The sequence below is a fragment of the Ursus americanus genome, chromosome 5 (assembly GCF_024610735.1).
Source record: "Ursus americanus isolate L20-20 chromosome 5, mUrsAme1.1.p, whole genome shotgun sequence".
Taxonomy (NCBI): domain Eukaryota; kingdom Metazoa; phylum Chordata; class Mammalia; order Carnivora; family Ursidae; genus Ursus; species Ursus americanus.
In genome coordinates this window covers 63,396,363-63,416,892 of record NC_142131.1, presented here as the reverse complement: position 1 = coordinate 63,416,892, position 20,530 = coordinate 63,396,363, and the positions used below count along the sequence as shown (strand labels likewise).

Sequence of the window (20,530 nt, the reverse complement as noted above, 5' to 3'; positions counted from 1 at the left end):
CTTTCATACGTGCTGGAAAATCTTCACTTCATTTTTTGAATACAGTTGTTTGTAGTATAGTGGAAACTTACATAATTGTCTCTAGATCTTCAGCTTTGTGGTGGAATTCTGATAAGCACCCACAGCAAAAATTTTAAGATGCCTGCATGCTTTTGCATTGTTAAAAAAGACACCCACATTGATACTTAGCCTTAGAAAAGATAGCCTATGATGTATATGCATCTTTAATAGAAATGGGAAGGAAGAGGTCTTTTTGTGCGTATTATAGACATATTTTCTTGTAATATTTGGAAGATTATATAATATTTTAAGCTTTTTTTTTTTTTTGAGATTTTATTTATTTGAGAAAGAGCAGGAGAGTGGCAGAGGGAGAGAAAGAAGCAGATTCCCCACTGAGCAGGGAGCCCAATGCAGGGCTCCATCCTAGGACCCTGGGATCATAACCTGAGCACAAGGCATATGCTTAACCGACTGAGCCATCCAGGTCCCCCAAGATTATATAATATTTTAAAGTCTTCATTTACAAGTTAAACGCAGAACACTACATATCCTAGAGTGAAAACCAAGAAACTTCTCTCTAAAGTTAATTGAATTAACAGGCAAAAATTTTTATTCTGGTTTTATTTTAATAATTGAACTATTGAATCATCAATGCCCATGAGGAGTCTTTTTTTTTTTTTCTTTCTTCCGTTCATTTGGGATCGTCACTGATGTTCTACCATCTAGAGCACCTCCAACAGTGGAAGTAAAGCCAAAGTGGGATGCTCTGTGATTGAACCACATAGGCCCCTGGTCACATATTTTCCCCTACATATACGTATTTCTAACAATTACAGTTACTGATTTCCATGTTTATACCAGATGCTAAGTGAGGAAGAGGGATAAATAGATAAATCAACAGAAATGAGGAGTCCCACTCCGCAGTCTGATATGAAAGAAGAAAAAAAAAAAATGACCAGAAGTAGTCATTTCAAAAGTAAGACCTAGCAGTTCCACTCCTAGGGGCATTTCCACGATAAGTGAAAACTTATGTCCACACAAAAACTTGTTCACCAGTGTTCACAGGAGCATATTTCATTGTCGTCAGAATGTGGAATAGGTTCACATGTTCATCAATTGATGCATGGGTTTTTTGTGTTTTGTGTGTGTGTCTTTTTTTAAGATTTTATTTATTTATTCAACAGAGAGAGAGACGGCCAGTGAGAGAGGGAACGCGAGCAGGTTCCCAGCAGAGCAGGGAGCCTGATGTGGGGCTCGATCCCAGGACCCTGGGATCACGCCCTGAGCCGAAGGCAGATGCTTATCAACTGAGCCACCTAGGTGCTCCAATTGATGCATGGTTAAACAAATGTGGTATATCCATACAATGGGTTGTTTTTTGGCAGTAAAAAGGAGTGAAGTACTGAAACATGAAACATTGAAAATGTTAGCCTAGGTGGCCACATACAAAGGCCACATATTATATGAGCCCATTCCATGTGTATGACATGTTAGAATAGCAAGTCCATGGAGACAGAAAGTTGATAAGTGATTGCCAGGAGCCCGAGAAAAGGGGGAATGAGAGTGACTGCTGATGGACTTGGAGTTTCTTTTTGAGATGATGAAAATGTTCTAAAATTGGTTGTGGTGATAATTGTACAGCTTGGTGAATATACTAAAAACCATCGACTTTTGCACCTTAATTGGTGAGTTGTGTGATTATATGAATTATATCTCCATAAATCTGTTAAAGTATAGCAGATTGGAATCATTGGAATAAAGTATAGCAGATAATTTTTGTTAACGGAAGTGGATAGTTCCATATACCATAAGCTTGGAGCATTCCTCTTATAGTACAGAAATTATTGATACAGTAGAAAGTAGTTAGAAAATTGTGTGTTAAGGGGCGCCTGGGTGGCGTAGTCGTTAAGTGTCTGCCTTCGGCTCAGGGCGTGATCCCGGCGTTACGGGATCGAGCCCCACATCAGGCTCCTCCACTAGGAGCATGCTTCTTCCTCTCCCACCCCCCCTGCTTGTGTTCCCTCTCTCGCTGGCTGTCTCTCTCTATCAAATAAATAAATAAAATCTTTAAAAAAAGAAAAAAAGAAAATTGTGTGTTATAATGGAAATTATTATCATTTGTGTCCCTTACAATCTGTTTTTAAAAATCTTTCAACTATCAGGAGTGATTAACATTAACATTCATCTTTAAGTTCTTAGTGATCTTAGAATGGCTTGTTTTCCAAGTGTTTCACATAATTGAAGTTATTGCCATGTCTTTGAATCAAACATGAGGATTAGTTGAAAATTTGATGGTTTTTTCCTTGTCATTAAAAAGCCTTGGTAAAATAATTTTCAAAAAATATAACAAAAGAGATTATTGCATCTAACTTACAGCCTTTCTTCTATGGCTTAAAAATCTAAGAATTAGCAGTCGTTTAGCTATATAAATATGGAATCTAAGAGCTGATACATGTTGATACATATAGTACCAATACATTAAATGGACTTAAATGCATGTACTTGGCTAACAGATACTGGTCAAGGGAAAAAGGGAAGTTTGGATTATGATGTAGATTTTTGTCTCCAGCAACACAGAATTTGATATAGCTCATTTCTAAATACACATTAGGAATTCACTAGAGGGATGCCTGGGTGGCTCAGTCGTTAAGTGTCTTCCTTCGGCTCAGGGCGTGATCCCGGCGTTCTGGAATCGAGCCCCACATCAGGCTTCTCTGCTGAGAGCCTGCTTCTTCCTGTTCCACTCCCCCTGCTTGTATTCCCTCTCTCGCTGGCTGTCTCTCTCTCTGTCAAATAAATAAAATTAAAAAAAAAAAAAGGAATTCACTAGAGGGTATGAACCACTGGAAATGGTTTTTAAAAAGTATGGGTAGGAAATCTTGATGGTAATTTTCAGGATTAAATAATAATTGATTTAGTTGGCTTTTCTTCATTTAAGGAATGATGTTGGAAAAAGCTGTATTTTGTTCCCTGCTCTTTATATATGGGTAAGGAAGAACTATGGAGGTAGTGTCAGGGACATGATTCTAGATCTAAAACATTTTCTCTGCCCCAACATCTCCCTTCATCCTGGTGACCTGTTTTTTAACACACTATTACTGGTTTGGAAATTTGTCATATATCTTGAGTGTGTTGGGACTGATCAAGAGAACTAAGGGGAGAGAGAGAAGGGGAGAATGTAGAGAGTGAAAAACTAAAAATACAATGAGACATGAAGCGTTAAAACCAGTTCATGTCTGAATCTAAGAAAAATTATGAAGAGAAAAATGAGCACTGAGTGGCTGACTGAATGCAGACATAGAGTGAGTAAAGGCAAGAGTTAGGAATGAATCTTGGGATCCACAGGAATCCTTCTGTAATGGACTACAGAGGGAAAACTGTGTTAATTGGTGATGGACTTCTAAATTATTAATGTTGAAATTTCATTTGTGGGAAGGATGCTAACCAGAAACTATAAAGTTGTGGCTAAAGAGACAGGTCTGAACTGACTTACTTTTAGCTAAGCGTGTACTTATCCATTTGTTCTCCACATACCACTGAAGTGTAGTTAAAATTTGAAATTAAAACGGATTTGTTGTCATGATAAGATTTAAATTTTTTCAATACCCAGTAATTAAGGTTTTCTTCCATTTTATTACTTTACTTTTTTTTTTTTTTTTTTTTTTTTTAAGGTAAAGTGTACAGACATCCTTGATTCTTGGAAATCTGTATCCTCCTAAACATGATTAAATGTATTTAGTGATATTTGTCTTAATCACGTGACTTTAAACTTTAAATAATTAAGCATAATTCACATCTCCTTTTCTAACCAGGAACCTTTTGAGGATGGCTTTGCCAACGGGGAAGAAAGTACTCCAACCAGAGATGCTGTGGTCACGTATACTGCGGAAAGTAAAGGAGTTGTGAAGTTTGGCTGGATCAAGGGTGTATTAGTATGTACCTATAGATTGAATTATAGACTTACAGCATTTCTATTTGTTATGAAATCTTCCTAATGTTCTCATCATTTCTTAAGAGAGCTCTTCTTTTTTTTATGTGAGTGTTACGGAAGACCAAATTAATAATTTGTACCTTCTTTTCTTGTGAATATTAAATTCAGTAAAGGAAACAGGATATATGTATTAACAGAATCATATTATACTTGATTTCCTCCAAATTATATTTTATTACTTCTTGTAAATCTCACATATTGTCATTTTTCAGAAATTACATATGAAGCTATTGATGGGAGCATCAGAATCAAGAAAGCTGAGCAGGCAGTAAAGCTGAAATATTCCTGCCCCATTATTTTTAGAAGAGAAATGTATGAAAGTTAACATGGAACAGAATGAAGGAGAAATTCTCTTAAGTGTTGAGGTCACTTAACTAGATAGGTTTAGGTGATTAAGTTTCAGATGTACTTCTGTTTTCTGTGTTGGAATAGGCACTAAGGAACTGAGTGGGGGAGACCGGTAGACTAAATGACCTCCCACTGGGATTTTGGGAGCACTTTAAATTAGAATCATGTTGACATTTAGGGGAGAAGCAGAGGGGAAAATCCCAGTTCCAGTAGTAATTTCACTGTTTAATCAATAGGGTAATTGTGAAGCTCCAGGTAGTGTTGTTTGCCTGTTCTTAGATTTTAGTGTTTTAAACGACTGTGTTCTATGTATAAGCATAATACGCCATAGTAAAAGTAAATTGGAGAAACTCTCTCAAATAGTTCAGAATTTTAAAAGATGTGTGAGGAGTGCCTGGCTGGCTCAGTCAAAGGAGTATGCAACTCTTGGTCTTGGGGTTGTGAGTCTGAGCCCCACATTGGGTGTAGAGATTACTTAAATAAATAAATAAACTTTAAAAAAAGAGAAAAGGATATGTGAACAATTAGATTTTGTTCTGACATACTTTGTAATACTTAAATCTTCTGAAGAAATCATGAAATAAGGATGTTATTAAAGAATAAGCAAAAATTAAACTTAGTTGCATTGATAAATAGGAATAGGAACTGTTTTTTAGGATTGAAGTATTAAAATATTTCTTTTACCTTGTTCAGTACCTTTTGCTGTTTCAGATCATTTGATGTGTTATTACACTTAAATTGGCTCACATTTCAGCTCTCATTAAGTTCTTTGAAAAAGTATTACAAAGGAAGGATAAGAGATTTAAAATGACTTACTGTAGTTTTAAATGGATGTTGTCCTCCTTTTGGCTAGTTTTGCATTACTGATGTATTATATTTGATCAGTTGCCTTCATCTGGAACTTGTCCTCTTTTCTTACCTAGGTACGTTGTATGTTAAACATTTGGGGTGTTATGCTCTTCATTAGATTGTCATGGATTGTGGGTCAGGCTGGAATAGGTAAGCAAAGTTACATACTGTTTGATTCATTTGAGAGTGAAAAAAAGGAAGTAGCCATGTGCTTTTCTAGGCTGCGAACCTCATAAAATTCAAACAATTGGAATTACTCTAAGCTATTTTCTCATTTGTATCAGATTATTGTCTTAATGTTACTTTTTTCAAAATTTTGAATGGATTTTTCTAAAATGGGATAAAAATAAGGTAATTGTTAAATATAATGTAAATTTTGTATACTAACCAGTTGTAGATAAGGCAGGTTGAAATAAATAAAAGTATTCTCATCTCTTTTCTTTTTCCCTAAAGGTCTGTCGGTTGTTGTAATTATAATGGCCACTGTTGTGACAACTATCACAGGATTGTCTACTTCAGCAATAGCTACTAATGGATTTGTACGTGGAGGTAAATTCAGTCTTTTCACATCATTGTCACCAGATTACTCTTACTAAGTAAATTGAGGGTTAAATTTTTAGATTATTTTTATCTTAAAAAAAGCAACATAGGTCTGTATAGGTGAGAAAGTTGCTACTAAGCACTTTCAGACTAACATATTAGAATACAAAATTTAATTTTGGCTCATACACAAACATGTATGCTTGAAATTACTTAGGATGTTCATTGTATTTGGTAGCAAGAATGGAGCTTCTGACCTGATTTCTTCTCCGTTGGACCGTCCCTTACCTCCTTCCTGGTTTTAGCCCTTGGATCAGTAGCATGCATCCTTTATTTGGTCAGTATTATATAGGTGTAACCTCATTCCTCCCCCTTTAGGGAAACTTAGGCAGAGTTCTTTTCCCACGATCTGACAGCTTGTGTGAGTTACACCTGGGACTCTGAATCCACACTATCAACTCTGGCTCTCTTCTTTGGGTGCCCTGAGGCCTCTTTCATTGAAATCCACAAGATCTCCCTTGTGAGATTTCACCTTCCCAGGGAAAGCCCCCAAGAGACCAGGAGAATGGCCTTGGGACCCCTGTGAACAAGAAAAAAAGAATTGTGTTTTCCAAATCAAAACTCATCATTTAGCTGGAGTGAGGACATCCCTAGAGAAAGGAAAGAAAATGGACTTTACCAGCTCCTATATAGGCAGTTGTCAGAGCAGTCAACTGAGAAGAGAATCTACTTGTAACATCTGCCTCACCTGCTTTACAGATGTGTATTTGACATTATACATACACAATTTCTGGTTTGTCTGCACCAGGTTTTTAGAGAACTAGATTGAACCTTTCATTGTTCTTCATTGTCTTCATATTTCTTATATACCAGAAGATCCAGATCTCTGTGGCCCTGGGGGAAGCTGGCAGCAATATGACCATGCTGAGCATGCGTGGCTGTTGGCTGAACTTGTATGTGCGCATGAGTCTAGATTGAGCTCTATTGGGGTGTAAGATGTGGGTATGTCCAAAAGAGTTAATCAGACAACACTGAGAGATTCTTTTTGGCTTCTTATATACTGCGCCCCATGCTTCATATATTTCTGCTGCTTTTGGGGAATGGTAGTCCAAGAAGAAGGGGATGTGGTAGACAAAGCAAATTATTGAAGTATTTCTGCTTATCTTCAGGCTTTCCAATCAAGGTTGTAAGCTGCAGTGGGGCATGAAGCCACTGGTGCCATGAACCCCACAGATTATTCTCCATGTGAACTCAGACTTAGGGGAAGCATAGATTTCCCTGCATTGTGACTAACAAGCCATTGCATCTTTCAATACTACCAGTAGTTTTCATATGTATTCATAAATACATCTACCTTAGAGACTTTGACCACGTACTTTGAAACTAAGCTACAAGGCGTTCATTTTTCACTTGTCAGTTGGTAACTTTGGAAATCTGGCTGATCATTTACAGAATACAAGCAAATTGTATCATCATCTGCAGTGAAAGTTTTTTGGAGACTTTCTTCAGAGACTGTAAGCCCCTTTGTCACCTCTTTATCTGCTTCATGGACTTGGACAGCCCTAATGGGATTTATTTTGGTTTCATGAAAAAACAGTATTTTCCCCATATGAGAAAGTAGATACAGGTCTAAATCTGGCAAGAATATACTGCACTCTGATTCTATAATGAAAGTATTCGTGTGACTTACACATTTTATCCCCCAAAGTGCATGTTGCTTAGTTCTGTATGCAAAAATTATGTATAACAAATGACCAGCCCAGTAGCAGTGAGCCCCGCTAGTACCCACATGGTATATTTTCATTCAGAAGAACCAGAGGACCTTGGAAAAATGATTGGTTCCAGATCTGGGCAGGAAATGTACTATAAGAGCCTAGACATTTTTTCACATTGGAAAGTAAAGAAGGTGTAATAAAGGCTACTAGTTTCAGGTCAAAAGGACCCAGGAGCCAACTTGAAGAAGCTAATGCTACCTTAAGTTTGGATAGTTTGAACAGCAATACTTACTACTAAAAATAACTAATTTAAATGAAGACATAATGTATGATAAAATCCTTAAGTTCACAGACACAGAACCTATTTTTTACCTTTGAAGAATGCTAGGGAACCAACTTGTTATGAAAATTGATAAATGTGAAGAATCTCCTGTTGAATCAAGTTTTCCTGAATGAAAGTTTCCTTACCTAAACTTAGTGTAATCAAGAAATTGATGAGATTTTTTCTTTCATAATTGTTCTACATAGCAAGAGAAGGAAAGAAAACAAAAATATTCCAACTTTGTAAGCTCTTTACTCAGTTAAAGTATCTGTGGAGTATTGTTTCCCAAGAAATTGAATCTGAATTATATCATGCCTGTAGCTCCAGGGAGCATTTTATAGAACATACAGAGGAGAGTGGAACTTTTAAATAACACTGTAGCATCATGACAGCAAATTACAGACTAGGAATCTCTCTGGAACAAGGAATTTTTTTTTTTTTTTTAAGTTGTCTCTACACCCAATGTGAGAGGCTCAAACCCACAACCCTGAGATCTAGAGTTGCACGCTTCACTGACCAAGCTAGCCAGGCACCCCAGGAATCCTCCTTGTTTGACATAATTTTCCAAGGAGAAAGAAAGTGTGGGAGTTATGGTTTAAAACAAACTGTAAGAGACTCATTGTATAGGTGTGAGTTTGTTTGCCATTTGTAACAGTAAACTGCTTTGTCTTTTAGTGGGGGTGGGACTAAGAGTGCTAGGTTTGGATCTCCTCTAGCCCAATTACTGAGGACTTGATTTTTACTTCTTTCAAAACGACTACATAGGGAAGAGAGGAATAGAGCTAGAAATATCCACAGGTCAGGATGCCAAAGGCATAGATTGGAGAAATAGAGGGATACCATGGAAATGGTGATGTCTGGAGATCCGTCTCAATTTTCTATGAACTGGAGGTTGATTATTAAGGGAATTAATAAGGAAATATTTTACCTAAAGGTTGTTGCTCTGTATAGTAATTTCAATTTGGAGAGCTCCTTTTGAACTTGCCTAGTTATCTCGTTAATGTAAAGAACTATTTTGAGGTAGCATTCAACAGTTTATGTTGATTCTTAACTCAATCATAACATTTATTTGTATTTTATTAATATTGAATAATATTTTACTCTCAGTTTATAGAGTATGTTTCTATCTCTTTGGCAGTATGTGAAATACATACTTTTCCTAGTGCTTTGTGTTTTTTGCCATAGGAGAAATTTAACTTTACCAAGTTACCTTAACATTGGCTTTAACAGTACATTTTAGAGATTAAACAGCAATCTAGAAAAGTGTAGTTGTTTTTTTTATATGAAGTAACTGCCAGTTTGTAAACAAATATAATTGTCCAATTATGAAGTCTAGGATAAAAATAATATGACAACATTCAAGGTTTCTAAAAAAAAATAAAAAGAGTCAACCCTTAGAAAATAAAAGGTGCGTAGTCAGTCTCGATTAGTTTTTAGTAAGGATTTTTGGGTACTAAAAGCTACTAGCAGGTTAGAGAATCATATCGTCAGTTTTCTGCCTGCACAGAAGAAGAATAGCAGTGCCAAGTAACTTTGGCAGGTAACTCTTACCTTCATCTCCGCCATAGTCCCTGGCCTAACAGACAGATACGTTCTACAGATGATTGTAGCCTGCTGAGAGCCCAGAGCTCTGTATGATTGTGCAAATCCTTCTCCGTGTTTCTGAGAGCTGGGTTTTACAGAATTCACCTGGGCCACGTGCAGCAGGTTCTCCAAGAGGGTGCTGGCCAGCAGTCACGTTCACTTAGATCTGCATTTTCTAGATGTCTCAGACCAGAGTTCTTCCATCCTTAAATAATCTGTGAATATGGTCTCATCTGTGAAATAGTAAATACTAATTTTTTTGAATCGTGTTGTATGTGCTGAGCATTAAGTTGAAAGCAGAGTTAGTATACTTGCAAATAAAAATCCAGGTTACATCAAATTCAGACAGGTAGTTCTGAAAATGTAAAATTAATATAAACCTGTCTATTCCATGACTAAGATGAAATCAGCCATTCAGCAGATAATCTTTGAGCTCCTTGTGATAGGCACTGGATTTGTAACAATGAAAGTCAGAGAAGATCCTGTTCTCTTGGAGCTGTGTTCAGATGAGAGTGGCAATTATTTTTTGAAATCCAGCTGCTAAGCATGCATGATACATGAAACATAACTGTTAGGCATGATAATGTAGTCTTGATATGGATAATCTATCCATCAGACTTAATGCAACATTGTTGTTGGTCACATGTATAATTTGTATGGAGGAAGAGAGCAGAAATGACACAATTATACTCATTTTTTCAACTAATTTAAATTTCACGCAGATTTTACGGGTGGATCTTTTTTAAGTGTATTATGTCAGAATTGTCTTTATATACTTCTCTATCTTTTTCATTTCTCTGAAATAATTGAAGACCTCTTCGTTCTCTACATAGGTAAAATTAAACATTGAAAGTAATACTAATATTTTTTGCATGGATTGTAAGTGACAGAAAGTGCTTTCTGTATTGGTAGAATCAAATTATCATTGATTGTCAGATTTTTTCTTTAGTCCATTATATACTATTCAATCCTGTCATCACCAAGCAAGGAGTTGTAACTTAGAATTTAGCTCCATGATTCTTTCCTTTTATTGCCAATTTCTTTCAAATAACAGCTTTCCAGATCAGTGAAATACTTGAAGAAGCTATAATGAGCAGTTCTTTAACAGTTGTATTTTGAGATTTTATTAGACTTAAGCATAACATTGTGTTTTCAGTTTAGTAAAACACTACTTATAAACAGCAAGTAGTTGTAAATAATTTTTGACTTGGGTTTTCTCTTTGACTTATTTGGTGGCATTTCAATTTTGCCAGCCTTTAATGATTAGAAGTACTGCAACTTGTTTCCGAAATTGTCTGCTGCAGAATTAAGGCAATATGTCCTGACTCTTCAAGTTTAACTTTTTTTTTTTAATGATTTTTTATTATATAATGTTAGTCACCATAGAGTACATCCCCGGTTTCCGATGTAAGGCTCGATGATTCATTAGTTGTGTATAACACCCAGTGCACCATGCAATACGTGCCCTCCTTACTATCCATCACCGGTCTATCCCATTCCCCCACCCCCCTCCCCTCTGAGGCCCTCAGTTTGTTTCTCATAGTCCATAGTTCTTCAAGTTTAACTTATTCAAGTGATCAGTCACAATGATAATATAGCCCCCAGTCCTAGTCTGAGGATTTCATGTTGGTTAACACATGACGTAATAATGGCAACAGAATAGAGGAAATTTGACGTAATAATGGCAACAGAATAGAGGAAATTTGCCCAATGTTAAGATGCAGACAGACTATTGTATATTGGTAGACCAGGGTATTAGAATGTATTTCCTAGAATGATAACCAGAATGGATATTGGATCCAGTTGGATCCCTTAGAACTCTGTTGTATTCTCAAAATGGTTCCTTCAAATTTTACACAAGGTGGCTTTGGGTAAACTGTTTAGTGAGTGTACAGAAGTAGGTGGTTTAGAGCTCTAAGAATTCTGGTTTATTTTCTAATCATACTAGATGAACACTGAGCAACAGTTGTTAGTTTATCATTGATACCTTTATTACATTTTTGTTATTTTCACCTTTTCATTTTTTCCTCAATACACCAGCAAAACCTTTATTTTACGCAATTTCCACAGCTATTGTAAAATACATAGATGATTCATATTACGTATATTGATCATTTCATCCACAGGCGATACAGGATGTCTGTCGCAAACTTTTCATTTTTCCCTGTTTCGTGGGTAACAACTTTTTGAGGCTTTTTATTAGAAATTTTTATTTTTATTTATTTATTTATTTATTTTTAGTGTGGTTGACCCACAGTGTTACCATTAGTTTCAGATCTGCAACTTAGTGATTTGACAAGTTGATACATTATGCTATGTTCAGGAGTGTAGCTACCATCTGACTCATTACATCCTATTATAATATCATTGACTATATTCCTTTATGCTGTGTCTTTTATTCCTGTGATTTATTCTTTCCATAACTGGAATCCTGTATCTCCTTCTCCCCTTCACCCATTTTGCCCACCTTACCATTTCCTGCCTTTTGGCAACCATCAACTTGCTCTCTGTATTTATAGGTCTGATTCTGCTTTTTGTTTGTTCATCTGGAGGTTTGGGGGGTTTTTGTTGTTTTTTTCCCCCCCAGATTCCACTTATGAGTGGAATCATAAAGTTCTTTTGTCTTTCTCATTGTGACTTGTTTCATGTTGTGCTGCGTAGGTCCATCCATATTGTCTCAAATGACACAATCTCATTCTTTTTTATGGCTGTGTAATATTTCATTACACACACACACACACACACACACACACACACACACACAGACTCATAACCCTTCCTTACCCATTTGTCTACTGATGGACCCTTAGGTTCTTTCCATATCAATTCAGTGTAATTCCTATCAAAATTCCAAGGGCATTTTTCACAGAAATAGGAAAAATTATCATGGAACCACAAGAGACCCTGAATAGTCAAACAGTCTTGAGAAGGAACAAAGCTACAGGCACCTGGATGGTTCAGTCCATTAAGTGTCTGCCTTCGGCTCAGGTTATGATCCCAGGGGTCCTGGGATCGAACCCCACATTGGGCTTTCTGTTCAGTGGGAGCCTGCTTCTCCTTCTCCCTGCAGCTCCCCCCCCCCCCGCTTGTGCTCTCTTTCTCTCTGTCAAATAAAATAAAATCTTTTAAAAAAAATAAAAAGAGAACAAAGCCAGAGGCATCACACTTCCTGAATTCAAACTATATTTTAAAGCTTTCGTAATCAAAATGGTATGTTAATGGCATAAAAAGATGCATAGACCAGTGTAATAGAATTGAGAGCCCAGAAATAAACTTACGCAGGTATAGTCGTCTAATATTTGACAAAGGAGCTAAGAATGCTCAATGTGAAAAGGATAGTCTCTTAAATGGTGGTGGGAAAACTGGATATTTACATGCAAAAGAAATTGGGCTTCTATTTTAAAAATTAACTCAAAATAGAGTAAGTACTTAAATCTAAGACCTAGAACCATGAAATTCCTAGAACAAAGCATAAGGAAAAACCCCCTTGACATTGGTCTTGCTAGGGTATTTTTTGGATATGACACCAAAAGCACAGGAACAAAAGCAAAAATCAGCAAATGGGACTGTGTCAAACTACAGTCTTTTTTTTTTTTTTTTTTTTAAGATTTTATTTATTTATTTGACAGAGAGAGCCAGCGAGAGAGGGAACACAAGCAGGGGGAGTGGGAGAGGAAGAAGCAGCCTCCTAGCGGAGGAGCCTGATGTGGGGCTCGATCCCAGAACGCTGGGATCACGCCCTGAGCCAAAGGCAGACGCTTAATGACTAAGCCACTCAGGCGCCCCCAAACTACAGTCTTCTGCACTGCACAAGAAACAGTCAACAAAATGAAAAGACAACCTATAGGATGGGAGAAAATATTTGCAAGTCATATATCTGATGAGGGATTAATATCCAAAATAGAAAAGGAACTTTTATAACTTAATAGCAACAAACCAAATAATCTGATTTAAAAGGCAAAGGACCTGAATAGACATTTCTCAAAGAAGACAACAAGTTCATGAAAAGGTGCTCAAGGACACTAATCATCATGGAAATGCAAATCAAAACCACAATGAGCTACCCCTAGTACCTTTTAGAATGGTTATTATCAGAAAGACAAGAGATGATAAATGGTGGTGAGGATGTGGGGAAAAGAGAACCTTGTGCACTGTTGGGAATGAAAATTGGTTCAGCAACTGTGGAAAACAGTATGGAGGTTCCTCAAGAAATAGAACTGCCATATGATCCTACAGTCCCACTTCCTTGGTATTTATTTAGAGGAAATGAAATTACTATTTGTTATAGATGTTTGCACCCCCATGTTCATTGCAGCATTACTCAAAATGGCTAAGACAGGGAAACAACCTAAGTGTTCACTGAGAGATGAATAGATAAAAATCACACACACACACACACACACACACACACACACACACACACACACACAGAATGGAATATTATCTAGCCATAAAAAAGGAGATGTTGCCATTTGCAACAGCATAGATGAACCTTGAGGGTATTATGCTTAGTGAAATAAGTTAGAGAAAGGCAAATACTATATAATGTCACTTGTATGTGAAATCTAAAAAAGCCAAACTTCTAGAAACAGAATGTAGAAAAGTGGTTACCAGGTGTTGATGGGTAAGGGAAATGATAAGATGTTGGTCAGACTTCCAGTTATAAGAAGTAGTTGTGGGGATCTAACATACAGCATGCAGACTATAATTAGTATTGTATACTTGTAGTTCCTGAGAGTAGATCTTAAATGTTCTTACCGTAAAACAACAACAAAAAAGGGAATTCTCTGTGGTGAAGGATATATTAACCTTTAATTTTGGTAAACATTTTGTAACATATACGTGTACCAAAACATCACATTGTGTATCTTATACAATGTCATATGTCAGTTATATTTCAATAAAGCTGGAAAAAATTAATTGACCCTGCATATGTAGGTCTATCTCCGGACTATCTGAAGATCTGTCCTTAATCTAATACCATACTATCTTGGTACTGTGGTTTTATAATAATTCTTGAAGTTGGGTAGTATGGCTCCTTCAACTTTGTTCTTTTTCAAAATTGTCTTGGCTATTCTAGTTCTCTTGCCTTTCCATATAAATTTTAGAATTACCTTGTCAATTTTTGCAGACTGTCTTGCTGGAATTTAGATTGAACTTGTGTTGAATATAGAGATCAGTTTGGGGAGAATTAACATATCTTGACTATCAGGGCTTCCATTTCATAAATATCATTTATCTCTCTTTAGTTCTTCAGTTGTCAGTACACAGATCTTGCAGATATGTTTTGATTTATACTTAAAATATTTCCTGATTTTTGGTGCTATTGTAAGGTTACTGTTTAAAATTCTAGTTTCTTACTGTTTTTTACTGTTAAATGGAAATATGATGGGTTTCTGTATATATACCTTGTAACATTTTCATATTAGGGTTATCCAGAGAAACAGCACCAATAGGATGTGTATGTATATATAAGGAAAGATTTATTTGAAGGAATTGATTCACATGATAATGGAATGGAAGCTGGAAGCCCAAAATCTGTAGGGCGGGTCAGCAGTCTGGAGACCCAGAGGATAGGTGATGCAGCAGTTCAAGTCTGAAGGCCGTCTGCTGCAGAACTACCTACCTCTTATCGCTAGGGAGAGGTTTGGTTTTGTTCTGTTCAGGCCTTCAGCTGATTGGATGAGGCCCACCACGTAACAGTGGGCAATCTGCTTTACTCATAGTCTATCAGTTCAATGTAAATCTCATCTGAAAACACCCTCACGAAACCACGTATCAGAGCACCAGGGCCAAGCAAGTGGACACATAAAATCATCCCCTCACAGTGTCACCTTGCTAAATTAACTTTTATTTTTTATTTTATTTATTTTTAAAGATTTTATTTATTTATTTGAGAAAGAGGACGAGCAGGGGGAAGAGGCAGAGGGAGAAGCTGAGCAAAGAGCCCAACACAGGACTTAATCCCAGGACCCCGGGATCATGACCTGAACCAAAGGCAGATGCTTAACCAACTGAGCCACCCAGGCGCCCCCAAATTAACTTTTATTTTGACTGGAGTCCATTACCTACCCTTCAAATTTTACCTTATTTTATATGTGTTTTTCTACCTCATAGTTGTATTAGTTTGTATTTTAAATTGAATTACTTTCACATTACTCTTGGGCAGAAGTTCATTTTGGTAGAAGACGTGTCAAAATTTGATTTTGTTCAGAGTTTCTTACCCATACCTGAGGCACTGAGGATGTGCTAGATCACGTGTTGACTGTGATTTTTCAATATCATATTGGACAGTAAGATTTCTTGTGCAGTTTTTATCAAGGATGAGCAAGAGTTATAATAAAAGGTGAAATAGTTCAAAGGAAATTAACTTGGACAGGTTTGTTGGTGTTTCTAAAGATAAAGTTTTCACATTAATATAGAGCATTTAGTCCATGTTTACAGATAAAAAGAGCAAGTGCTAAATTGAATCACATGTAGCTTTTTTTTCCCTTAGCGTTTTATTGAGAGATAATCAAAATACGGCATCGAATAGATTTAAGGTGTTACAGCATAATGATTGGACTTATATTGTGAATAAGTTTCCACAATAGGTTTAGTTAACATCCATCATCTCACATAGGTATAGGGGAAAGAAGAAAAACATGTTACTTCCCTTGTGATGAGAACCTTTAAGAGCCCTGTGTGGTTTAAGAAATGTCTCTTTTGTGGCGTAATTGGTAGTCAGACATCCAGAGTGCATGTTCAAAAGATACTAAGTACTCCTCCTCCCTTCCTGCCTAGTTGCGTGGGGGGTTTTGTCTTTGTGTATTTTATTTTGAAGGTGCCATTTAATTTGAGTTCAATTCATTTGTTCTGAACGTTCATAATAGCTGTATCTGATAATCCCATTTTCTATAAAGATTGATGAGTAAATGTAATCTTTTTTTTTTTTTTAAGATTTTATTTATTTATTGAGAGAGAGAAACAAGCAAAGGGAGTATGAGAGGGAGAAGCAGGCTTCCTGCCGAGCAGGGAGCCCGATGCCTGGCTTGATCCCAGGACCCTGGGATCATGACCTGAGCTGAAGGCAGATGTTTAACGGCTGAGCCACACAGGTGCCCCCTAGTAAATGTAATCCTAATCAAAAATTGCTCCAGACCATGCACATTCACATTGATTAACTATGGGTTTTTCATTTTTATGCTTCTTATCGGAAAAAAAGTAAGATAATATTGATTAATGCTTTATAACAAAAATTGGCAGGACAGAGCTCCCTGAAAAGAGGTTTCAAATGCACTGACTCCTGTTTAAAAAAAGAAATAGGGTAAAGTTGATTTTTTTTTTCATTGTCTACTTTGCAAAAACCTTTGTTACCCTTACAGCATTCATGAAATTCTGTATTTTAGCTAACAGCCGAGGAAAAAGATTTTAGTATTTTGCCCAAATTTGAAATAGAGTTTTAACAGGGCTTTATTTTTCCCAAGGAGTTTTATATTAATTCTTAGAACAGTAAGATATAGATGAGGCAGTCATTTTAGTGTTGATTTTACTTGTAGGACTAACCAACACATCACTTTGGTCTTTTCATGGTTTTATCCATCACCTATTGCTTAAAGTCACTACTTATCTGAATCTCTGTGTCCCTATGTAAAATGAGGAGTTTGGCCTGATGACCAAAGAATTGCCTTATAGCACTAGGATTCTGTGAGGATACACCTAAGAACCACAGAAGTGAATGGAGAGGAGGGAGGGTGCTGGGTGGTGATGAAGAATATGGTCACAACTCTGTTCATTTGCAGATGTTTGATGCTAATCCTAACTTGGGTTGGGTTCTTTGTTTTTACAAAAAAAAACATGTAGATGGATTTATGGATTTAATTGCCTTTTTTTTTTTTTTAAGATTTATTTGAGAGAGAGGGAGAGAGCCTACGTGCAGGGGTAGGGGCAGAAGGAGAGAGAGAATCTTGAGCAGACTCTCCCACTGAACATGGAGTCCTCCTCAGGGCTCCATCTCATGACCCTGAGATCATGACCTCAGCCACAATCAAGAGTAGGATGTTTAATCTACTGAGCCACCTAGGTGCCCTGATTTAATTGCCTTTTAAGATAAACTTCAACAAAAAAAAGAAAGAAAGAAAGAAAAACTTTGATTTAACACTTGGTCCAGCTTAAAAGTAACTTTTGACTCCTTTCATTATAAGCAGTGAGTTGATGAACTTGCTTAAGACCTATTTAATCTTCTCTTGAAGTCTAGCACATGAATTTTTCTGCTATATCATTTTGACTAGGGTACAGTTTTTAAGTTTTAAAAATGCTAGTTTTTGACCATAGATTTATAGTTTATTAGATCAATATTATTAAAGTAAAATTCACATGTAGTGAAATGCACATATATTAAGTTTACAGTTCTATGAGTTTTGATAAGTCTATAAACCTAACTCAAACAAAATACATACTATTTTGATCATACTGGAAAGTTCTTTTATGATCATTCCCTCACCTCTAGCCCAAGAGGGAATTATGTTCTATAGAAGGTACTCTTTTTGTGTCTCACCACAATATGGTGCTTTTGGGATTCGTCCATGCTGTTCTATATGTTAGTAGTTACAGTGTAGTATTACTATACATTACTCAATTTTATGATTGTCTGCTTGTAGTAACAATAAATTATTTAGTAACTATTGCAGGACATTAGAATTATTTTTAGTGTGAGGCTATTATAAATAAGCTGACAGGAACATTTTTGTACAAGTCTTTGTGGTTGTATGTTTTTACTCATGTTGGGAGATTACCTACAAGTGGATTTGTTGATTTGTGAGGTACTTGTATGTCTCATTTATAAGAAATTGCCAAATGGTTTTCCATAGTGGTTGTACCATTTTATACTACCATCAGCAATATATGAGACTTCATCAGCAATATATGAGACTTCCAGTTTTTCTACGTTGTTACCAATGCTTGTTATGTATTTTTAATTATAGCTATTCTTGTGGATGATTAATTATGGTAAGCATCTTTACATGTGCTTATGACCACATATATCTTCTTTGTAATATAGTCAAATATTTTGCTGATTTTTAAATTGTGTTATCTTTTATTTATTTGTAGGAGGTTTTTTAAATATATCCTGAATACAGTTGATTCGTCTAACAGATGTATTGTGTGTTTTTTCCCCCAGTTTTTGCCTGGCCTCATTATTTTTATAATTTTCTTAATTTTATTTTTCAGAGTGCAGAAGTTTACTGTTTTAAGGAAATCTAGATTCTTGAGTTTTCTTTTATGGCTAGGGCTTTTATTGTACTGACCTGAAATCTTTTGCTTATCCCAAGGTTTATGAAGATACTCTTTTTTGTTTTTGTCTAGAATCTTTATAGTTTTAGCTGAGGTTTTTGTCTGGTTTCTTTCCTCCCTACCTCCCTGTGTAGGTATCCACTTGGTCTAGCACCATTTATTAGAACAGTTGTCTTTTCTCTTTTGAATTAACTTTGGTGCCATTGTTAAAAAGCAATTGTCTGTGCTGTATGCTGTTCCATTGATGTTTGTTTCTCCCACTTATGGGAGAATTATGGGAGTAATTATGCCGATTACTATTGATTGCTTACCTTTATAATTTCTAAGTTTTCCAACTTTGTTCCTTTTCAAGATTGTTTTGGTTCTTCTAGGTCTTTTGCATTTCTACCTGAATTTTTTATTTAGGTGTACCAATTTCTTCTAAAAAAAACAAAAACAGAGAACCCATAAAATCTTGATGGGGTTTGGTATTTCAGCCTTAGAAATCGTTTTGGGAAGAATGGGTATGTTAACAATATTGAATCTTCCAGTTTATGAAAATGGTGTATCTTTCCATTTATTTAGATCTTTTGTTTCTTACAGTAGTACTTTATATTTTTCAGTATATATATTTTATTAAATTTACCCTTTTTAGTGTTTCATATGCTTTGGTTATAAGTAGTATTTGTAAATTTTATTTTCTATGTATTTGTTTCTTATATCGAGAAATAAAATAGACTTTTGTGTTTTGATACCATTACTCTGTGATCTTGATGAACAGACTGTTACCTGTGAATAGACATGGCTTATACTTTTTCTTGCCAATTTTTAGGATTTTTTTATTTCTCTCTCTTTCTCTCTTTTTCATTTGTTGAATTAGTTAGGATTTCCAGTACAGTGGTGAGTAGAAGAGATGAGAATAGACATCCTTGCCCTGCTCTCATTCTTAGGTAGAATAAGTTCAGTATATCACAACTAAGAAGATACCTGTGGGGTTTTGAAGATGTCGTTTGTCAGATTGAGAAAGTTATTGTTCAAAATTGCTGAGAATATTTATCATGAATGGATATTGAATTTTGCCATGCTTTTCCCACATCTTCTGAAATGGTTATATGGTTTTTCTCCCTTATTCTGTTACTTTTACAAATTATATGGGTTTTTGAATCTTAACCTAGCATTTGTGGGATAAGCCCCACTTGCTCAGAGATAGGCTTTCTGCAACATTTTATTTGCTAACATTTTGTTAAGGATTTTTGAGTCTATGATCCTGAGAAATACTCATCTGAAATGTTTTTTCTTTCTAATAACCTTTGTCAGATTTTGGTATCAGGATTATGCTCATTTTAAAAGGGATGTTGGCCAGCATTTCCTCTTCCTCTTTTTTTCTGAAAGAATTTAAGATTGATCTTTTCTCCTCCTCTTCAGTAAAGGTATCTAGGCTTGTAGTTTTTTTGAATGTGTGTGTGTATTTGTGTGTATGGAGGTTTTTATTACAAATTTAATTTCTTAGCTAGGTATAGGATTTTGTCACTTTCCAGTTCTTACCACAGCTTGGGCATCCATTTCATCTGAGTTGTGTTTCATTGCAATAAATTTATTGTATTACCTTTTAACTTCTTAATGACTGTGGGCTTTATAATTGTATATCCCTTTTTTCATTAGTGATTTGGTTTATGTTTCCTTTTTTGTTCTTGTCTTGTTCATTGTCTACCAGTTTTGTTAATGTTTTTGCAAACAACTTTTGGCTTTGTTTATTTTCCTTTATTGTTTTTTTGTATCAGTGGTTTCTGTTCTTTTTTATTACTTTGTTTCTCTTTTAGGTTTTATTTACTCTTTTTTCTAGCTTTTTTTTTTTTTAAGATTTTATTTATTTATTTGACAGAGATAGAGACAGCCAGCGAGAGAGGGAACACAAGCAAGGGGGGAGTG

General features: G+C 35.8%; 1 protein-coding gene across 2 annotated transcripts in view; it reads left to right on the top strand.

The window, feature by feature from the left end:
* The window catches only part of SLC12A2 (solute carrier family 12 member 2), a 102,494-nt gene that overhangs the window by 24,851 nt on the left and 57,113 nt on the right, over positions 1 to 20,530 (top strand). For both annotated transcript variants that reach the window (XM_087862333.1, XM_045794808.2), the window contains exons 2-4: positions 3,813 to 3,932; positions 5,263 to 5,338; positions 5,642 to 5,737. In XM_087862333.1, the coding sequence (XP_087718459.1) occupies positions 3,813 to 3,932; positions 5,263 to 5,338; positions 5,642 to 5,737 (292 nt within the window). The remainder of the gene's footprint in view (positions 1 to 3,812; positions 3,933 to 5,262; positions 5,339 to 5,641; positions 5,738 to 20,530) is intronic.